Source organism: Cydia pomonella, chromosome 24, assembly GCF_033807575.1.
Source record: "Cydia pomonella isolate Wapato2018A chromosome 24, ilCydPomo1, whole genome shotgun sequence".
NCBI lineage: Eukaryota > Metazoa > Arthropoda > Insecta > Lepidoptera > Tortricidae > Cydia > Cydia pomonella.
Window position 1 is genome coordinate 7,482,439 of NC_084726.1, and position 8,806 is coordinate 7,491,244.

General features: G+C 37.3%; 1 protein-coding gene across 1 annotated transcript; it reads right to left on the minus strand.

The window, feature by feature from the left end:
• Window positions 1–1,732: 1,732 nt before the first annotated feature.
• LOC133530875 (phospholipase A1 2-like) lies at window positions 1,733–7,080 on the minus strand. Its single transcript, XM_061868932.1, has 4 exons — window positions 5,520–7,080; window positions 5,317–5,348; window positions 3,115–3,376; window positions 1,733–3,004 (listed from the first exon to the last, which is right to left on the minus strand). The coding sequence occupies exons 1-4, from the start codon at window positions 5,965–5,967 to the stop codon at window positions 2,763–2,765; spliced, it is 984 nt and encodes a 327-aa protein (XP_061724916.1). The 5' UTR covers window positions 5,968–7,080; the 3' UTR covers window positions 1,733–2,762.
• Window positions 7,081–8,806: the final 1,726 nt, after the last annotated feature.

Sequence of the window (8,806 nt, forward strand, 5' to 3'; positions counted from 1 at the left end):
TTTGAATTAGAAAGCGTTTGCCGCTTTGGCGTCGAGTTTATAAGTCAGTTTTTCGCGCTAGTTCCCTCACTCTAAAACAGATGGCGCTGTGACAACGAACTTCAGAGCAATCCGCGTAAACAAGTCATTACGTGTATGGAACTCGAAGTGATAGTGCGACAGTCTCTGCAAATAAAATTGTTAAAAATAGTTTGTGACAAGATTTTGCACCAGAAATTGACTACGTAAGTAATATAAGACCCGGCAATCTTTATTATGTGTTTAAATTATCAGATATTGGCTTAGTTTTGTAATTATACGTTCCATCATTCATCACATTAAAATTTTGCTAAGTTGGAAAGTCCGTCTACTATGTACCAGGCAAGTCCGTCATATGCCGGACTTTCCTTGAATCAGAGGTTACCAACTGTTTGTTAACTTCAATATTATTTATTACGGTTGGCTTCAATATTATTTATTACGATTTTATAAGGTTACTACAGATACGCATCTTTACGACATTGCGCATGATGTTTGTGTTTTGTGTTTATTAACAATTTTAATCTCGAACCTACAAAAGAAATGTGTTCTTCATCCTCAGCACTATGTAACCGAAAATACAAATAAGAAAATACCTATTAAGTAAATAAATATTGACCGCAAACTAAGCATAGCTTAGCTTTTACTATTGGTGCTAGGCGATGACATATACAAACTTATATAGATAAATACATAAAAACAAACATGACTGGAGGAACAAATATGTGTAGATTATACAAGCAAATGCCCCTACCGGGATTCGAACCCATGATCATCGCCTTCATATGTTATATTATTATACCTATGACACATATTATTACCCTTTTTACTCCTCTTGAATTTTAGAATACGGTTGTACAGTCATATTTTCTTGACAGTTTTGAAGATTAAAATCATTGCAGCCATATCAGTCCGTACGTATTTTTTATTTCGGAACATTTATTATACTTATCGTGGTTTAGGCGTTTTGCCTACACCGTGATACAAGGTTACGCGTCACGCCAACGCTGTACCGCGCGTGCCACGCCGCTATGTGACGTGGGTTCTTCGCCTTACTTATCCTGAAAATTTACGTATGTAGGGTACCTACTTGTGTTATGGAGTTTGATTTGCCAGTCACTATTTGATTCAAACTTAAACGGTGCTCGTAGTTTAAAACTGCTACTAATATGAGTTTATTTATGTAACCCTCTTTGATCTCCGTAAATTTAAAACAACGAGTAAATTTGAAATAACATGAAATTTTGAGAAGTCTAAAAAATAAATACATATAATTATTTTCCAAAAAAGGTTTACCACCCCATTTACGTAATATATGCCGGACTTACCTTTTAATTAGAAAAATTGAATTTATTTCGAATCTAAACCCTATATTAACAAGTTTAGAGTACACTTTTCATTGTCTTGTTTCATTCTTTGTAAGGATTAGAATACGAACACATAAGCACCCATAGTATGGCTGATATTGTTACTAGACGGACTTACCTTAAACTACACGGGAAGTCCGTCTACTCGCCGAATTTTTAAAAATACTATTGTATTTGCTTAATTTATGATTAAAATGATCTGTCACTATAGCTTAACTATTATTTATGAAATTCTTTATCGTATGTGATTACAAGCGGTCACGTAAGTGAATAATTAACGGAGCTAGAATACTCCAATGTAAAAAATAAATAAAGTATGCCGGTCTTGCCCACAGTCACCTTATATTAACCATAGCTATACCCCCTATGTTTGACTATTTTAGATTTTTTGATTATTGGAAAAATTACGAGCGAAAAACAGATTTCATACAAATTTTTAAATGCAGCAGTGGCAGCATGGTTCCATTTTTATCACCTGTCACTATACCCGTCACTTTTGCGCTTACATACTTGTTAGAACGTGACAGGCATGGTGACAAATGATAAAGAGCCGACTATCTTAGCCCTACTGGGAGTCTTATGATAATTTAAAAATTCGAAAAAATCAAACGTAGGGGCATAACTGATATACAACAAATTGTGCCAAAATATCCTCAATAATGTTAATATCCAGAGAGGAAAATGAGGACTACGTTTGTATGAAAAGGTGATTTCACGCGGGTCCTCTTTCGTGGGGGTCTTAAACATAAATTCTCCGGATCGCCCGCTTTCAGTGAAAAGTCAATTTCGTTGGCACCATTTCCGCCTCGAAGCCGAAACGCCATGCGGTTTGTAGCTGGCATGCCCTGGGCAAGCTAACAGTCCAGTCCTCTCTCCATGTACCTATCCTTGATGTTAAAGAAGCTCTGTTGAAGTTCCTGTGCCGTATTGTACGGCGAATGTTAAGTGTAGCCTAGGCGGACAGAAAAATTCCGAGAAGACGGACAGTTTTGGATTGGAAGTAATTTTGTTGGCTTCCTTTAGCAGGGCTTGTTAATCTAGATATTCTAGATATTCCTTTGTAAATTTGTAAAACGACCAAGAATTGTATTAATGCTATACGACTAAATAAATAAATTTAGTCTTTATAATAACACGCTTAATAAGCTTTACAGAGATACACAATTTCAGTTTTACTTATTTATTTTAGTTGATCGAGCAGCCCGAGTTGAGCGCAGTCTGGTAAGAAGCGTCTCTGTTTCAAATTGGGTAAAAAACTAACATTCATTGTGACAATTAATAGTATTAGTAGTAGTAGTAAAACGTATACAAACACACACATAGACAATTGTAACACATCCAAATACATTTTTTTATCACAGAAATCGATGACCACCACTATGAGTCACTACGTAGTTTAGGATTATTAATAGCGAAGGGTGCTTTTGCATTTGTTTTTAAGTAATACTGCCCTTTTGAATTTCGATCGGCATTCTCTCCCATATATGTTTGCTGTTTACATTCAGTGCTATTTAAATGTTCCGTCCAATGTTTGCTTCGGCAAGCAGGAAAACCAGTAGGATTATCAATGGATTCGGAAAAATACATGTGCGCTCTCGAATGACTACAAGGCTCTGGAACTTTACAAACAAATTTAGAGTATCTGTTAATATTATACAAAATTTACATAAAAGTAGGTAAAATTTGAAATAAATATAATCAAAATTGTTACCGAATTGAAAAAACATACTGTCACACCCAGGTTGTGGTGATTTACCGCCGTTTGGGTAAAAATCAGCATGGCCACTGTTATCTTGGATGCCCAGGGCTCCACCACATGTGTGTATCACGTCTACGAAGACCGCAACGGATGAGCTCAGGGACAACGTTTCCAGTACCTTTGGATACTCAAAGAGCAGTGCCGGATTAACCATTAAGCAAAATAAGCACTTGCTTAGGGCACCACGTCTAGGGGGGCACCAAAATCGTAGGAAAAAAACGCGCAGGCTGCATCGCAGTCGTAGTACTTATGTACACGAAATTTTTTGTCGACTTTGACGTGTGCAAGTACCCATCTAATAACGGGGTCGTAATAGAGTGAGGACACGTAAGCACATCTCCAACCCTTCGCGGAGGCCCTCAAAGCTCATAGCCAAAATATCTTACCGTCGGGCTTGTGGCCAACCGATTTTGTCGACGTAGATTACCGATTTTGTAGCGAATTTTGCTCTCTTGCACGCCAGATGTGTCGGCCTGGCCGAGTTGCTGCAGAACCACGATCCTGCGACCTAATTGTCAAACTGTTATAAAGGGCCCCGCGAAGGCACAAAACCAAAAGCAACTTATTAAGTTTCGGTTTCCACTTAAGCCAAAGGCCGAGCAGTAGGAGAACCGTGATACCATAGGTTCGATTTCAAGCCACTCTATTGCAGTTCGGCGTTAGGTCTTATGCGACGCTACTTTGTGCAATCTGCCTTACTTTCACTTAACATGGATCCAAATCTAAGCTGTCCTCTCTCGAAGCTGGGCCTTCTGCCTTGCTCACACCTCGCCATCAGTTGTATCGTATGATAACCCACCGCGATCGGACGCTCCGGACGTTCAGCCATTCATACCTCGCCAGTGGTCAAATTCAAATGCTTTCTTCCAGCTCGACCTTTGGCCTCATCCATGCCTCATCCGTAAGCGCCGATCGAACGCTCCGAGCGTTCAGCCTTATGAAAAGCTCAGCCTTAGACTTTGCCTTTAAAAACACTGATTTAAACTTTCACGATTTAGGCCAATCAAATTAGATCCAAAAATAGCGTTTTGAGGAATTAATTCCCAGCAAGCTGGAAAATGTTGTAATACTTTCAATCCAAGTTTGCTCCATCCCAGGGGGTATGCATACATTTTGGGATCCTTAGGAGATATTTTTTTCCTTTCGAAACCACTTGATTTTGAACGGCATACGACAGTTCGTGGATTAGACACTGCATGGTAAGAAGGCGTTTTTGGATTTTTAACATGATTTTTACCAAAAATAATAAATGTCGACCTTTTTATACAATTTAGACTAGGAATACATATTAGGGTACCTTCAATAAATCAATATGTTTTATTGCAAGAACATAATTAAATAACATTTCGGATCCTCAGATATCAGTTTTAATCATAATTAGAACAAATTTTCCGCCGGACGTACCGTTTTCGATTTTCAAGCAAAAAAAACTGAAAAAGAGGAAACATTTATGCACACCTCCTGGAATGGAGCAAACTCGGATTACACGGAATTTTAGGACAAATTCGAAAAAATCTAATTTTATTGGCCTAATTGTGACACATTATTATTTAAGAAAACGGGACTTAATCGCGTTTGATTAAGTTCTAAAATTACCTCCAACGTCAAGATAATGATGTCGACTTTACCCAGTCTTCTCCGAGACCATGGGGAAAACGCCGTTTTTGAAACGTCGGATCAGAGGTAATTTTAAAACTTACCCTATTAAGTCCCGTTTTCGTAAACAATAATTTGCTATTTAAGACACTTGTGGCCATTGGTTCTTGTTCTGACAAGAACCAATGGCCAATGGCTAAGCTCCTACTGAAGCTCTGCCTTTGCTCTCACATGAATGAGCTTCGCAGGAAAGCTCTAGAGGTTGCAAAACGCTGTGCGGAGTACGGCCTATGCCTTTTATGTCTTCTCACACTTGGACATTGGTTGGCTCGCCTCCGGCCTTATGCGAAGCACGATCTTCAATTTGCTAACACTTGACCTTACATACTGTTGGAACATTACTGCTGCAGTACTGTCAATTTCCGTGATAAAATGATGTGTTGGATTGAAAATTCTATTCTCAGCAGTAATGCGGCAATAAACGTCACTTAATTTACCAAGAAAATTCAATGGAATCTTGATGAGGGGGCACCATGGTCTAGAAATGCTTAGGGCATCAAAATGTCTTAATCCGGCACTGTCAAAGAGAGGTCGTGCTGGATCAAGGCCTGAAGTATTAAAGATATAAGAAGAACATTTAGTTATGCGCGGTTAGATAATGTAAAAGCCTCTACTCTCATATGTTCGCTGATTAAAAATTATATTCTGCTGTTATTGTGCGTTCTAAATTACCTACTCTTGAATAAATCATTTAAGGAGTTTTCAGAATTCATAATTACCGGTGACTCTTCCTACTCTCACATTAGTTTTCGACGCAGCGATACCCATCAAATGTGCTCCGAGGCTATGTCCGATTAAATGCAATCTGTCGCCGGAAATATTATAAAGTTCGCAAAACACATTTAAAAATTGTCCAACATGTGCCCCCACTTTCCTTATGCTCTTCGCTACAAACGGATAGTTATAGTCATTCGCCGTATCACTCCAGTCAACAGCTATTACTGCGACATCTTTACTTCTCAAGTAAGCATTCTTGATGCTCGTAACCATACCGTCTTCAGCAGATGATATCCAACCGTGTGTTACCAATTTTACCTGTTTGTTAGACAACAGTCTGGTCGTGTCTCTACGGTTAGGTTGCTGTGCTGGTGCGTTTAGTTTTATGTAGTTGGATAATCCCCTGAAAACAATTCCAAAAGAGCAATGCGATACAAGGCGGAGGTACATTAGTGGTCTGTCTAAATTACAAGGATACAATAGTACATTTCGATGCTAGTGCGGAAAGTATGTCATTACTTCACGAGTACCGAGATAGGTATCTTGCCACGAGCCGTAGGCGAGTAAGACTCGGGACGAGTGTAGCAAAGAGCATATAATCACTACGTTCTAATATGTAGAATGACATTTCTGCACGTGTATCGAACGACTTTTTTTAATACAGTTGCGAAAAATGAAAAAAAAAACAATTATTTTTTTATGCATGTTCTATAAGACAGAAACAATTGTAAATATTATACTATTATTACCTAAGTATCGTTATTTACGATTATTTGTGTATCGTATATTTAAATTGTATGAAAACAATATCGAATGTTGCCTTTGGAAACTTAAAACATTCTTGCAGTAAAAACGCCTCTGCTTTGACAGGCGTTTCGGCAGCTATTCCGTTCCATTCAGACATCTTATTAAGAACGGTTTTTCAATATTCAATAAACGTGTTATAATGATGAAGAGGTAAGTAATAAAATACGAAATACACTTATATTTATTATTTTTACATGAACAGTAGGTTTTTAAGTTGATTACGACGTTTAAAGGAAACTAACATTAACACTCATCAATAAGTAGTCATGAATTGGAACAAGTGGAAAAGTAAAAAGCACTAGTTCGCGAAATACAACTTTCCGCACGCTAAACAGCTACGTAATGTAGCGTTTTTTGAGCAACTGTATTAAAAAATGTTTAAAACACTTTGGTTTCATTAGCTTAGTAATTAAGAATGTAAATTGTGTCAGTTCGATCCGCAACTAAAATACCATGTTATAACCCAGGAACGGAACCCTAAAAACAAACAGGATTTTATCTCAAACACATTTGAAAAGGATATAATGCTTTATGCGCATTTAAAACGCCGAATGATAACTCTTTAATGCTACTGGAGTTACGAGTCTGCGGTTTAGAGTTCTGTTGAGTTATATGTCCCTGAAACTTTATTTGTCAACACTATACTCTATACTATACATCTACTGTCTATTGATTTAAGTGCCAATTACATCCACACTTTATCAGTCCTGAAGCGCCAATTACATCCATACTTCCCCATCCCAGTCCCGATTTTGGGCCTGATAATTGTTTTCCGTTTCGCGGAATATCAGCACATTTTTTTACATTTAGAAACGGAATAATAAAATACTCGCTACTGATATCAGGCCTGATGAAGTGTGGATGTTTTTTTAATACTACGTCGGTGGCAAACAAGCATACGGCCCACCTGATGGAAAGCAGTCTCTTTTTTTTATTTTTTTTTTATTGTCTTTTATTTATTTAGGGACTTTTAATCTAAAGATTATGCCAGTCCCATCGTACCTTAAACTATGTAAATTACAATCACGCATCAATCACGGCCTGACAGTATACTGACTAATAGAATTATAGATAAATAAATATACCTCCTTTGCTTCTTCTGAATTTGGTGTCGCCAAGATGCTTTGGAACGCGCCTACATCTAACCTATTAAGCTTTATTGACTTCAACAATATTTGTCTTTTACCTTCGTTCCGCACACATTCCACCAATACATGTTGAACATCCTCTACAACATTGCAAGCTTCGCAGTTCGGGGATAGCTCTTTTTTCATCATAAAAGCGAACTTTTTTAGAGGAATGTGTCCTGAACGAAGTCTTAATCCTATCTTAATCAATTTCCTACTTATCTTAGCATTCATAAACCAAGGAATATGAGGAGGTTCACATTGCATAGTCCTGTACCATACACCTTTTTCTTTACAACGCTCATCAAAGTGTTCTTTCCATATCTCACGTACTTTCTTGTTGTATTTATGTAACTTTTCTGTATAGTCTGGTGTAATATAAACTTCTGCTCCAATTGTGCAGGCTTCTTTTGCTAAAATGTCAACCTCCTCATTTCCTCTTAATCCTACGTGTGCGGGGATCCATTGCAGCCTCAAAGACATATCAGTTGGCAGAGAGTACAATTTATCAAGCACAGTATAAGCTATCGCTGTACCTCTGTTTCCAGAGGCGCAGCGAGCTACATGTTGCAAAGCGCTTTTACTGTCTGTAAAAATGACGATATTTTTGCATTTTAAACTAATTGCATAAGATATAGCCTCTGAAATTGCAAACAACTCCGCCGACATAATACAAATTTCTGAAATTATTTTGTAACAGCTTTTGTTTTTAAACAACGGGTCAAAATATGCGGCTCCTATATTAGTTTCGTTCTTTGATGCATCTGTGTAGACTTTGTGCCAATCTCCATATTTTTCACTAACTTCAAATAAAACATTGTTTCTTATATCGCTAGGGTGGTACAATTTCTTTGCACGTTGCACTAAATCTAAATTAGTAATGATAACATCTCTGAAATGTATATTAGAAACCCAAGTATTCAGACTGAACATTTTAAGGGGATTTGAGGTGAATATCCTTTCATGTTTTACGTCGGAGTAAACAGTTGCAAGCAGTGGTAGTTTTTTTCTTATCCAGTACCTCCTTCTACAAGATAATTCAAGTACTTCTAGAAATTCTACTGTTTTATTATTGGTCCATGCTAAGCATTTAAGACAAAATATAAATTGTCCTGTTTGTGTACGATAGCGCAATAAATGAATATTGTATTTTACCACATAAATGATAGTACTTTTATACTGATAATTAAAGCAATTCGTGCAAAATTATTCCCTAACCATTCCAAAATATCAAAAATGCACAACGTTAATATTTAAGTTTTCAGTTCTTCCGGCACTCCAGGAGTGCAACTCGTTGTTTTCTTTTCCGAACATTGGGATTATAAATAGGGAGTATTACTGAAAGGTTCTGCCAC

Coding starts and splice junctions, on each gene's coding strand:
- LOC133530875 (XM_061868932.1), bottom strand. CDS start 5,967: ATGTACCTCCGCCTTGTATCGCATTGCTCTTTTGGAATTGTTTTCAGG. Junction 3,377..5,316: donor CACGACCTCTCTTTGACAGT/GCCGGATTAAGA, acceptor CTACGACTGCGA/TGCAGCCTGCGCGTTTTTTT. Junction 3,005..3,114: donor ACCACAACCTGGGTGTGACA/GTATGTTTTTTC, acceptor TTGTTTGTAAAG/TTCCAGAGCCTTGTAGTCAT.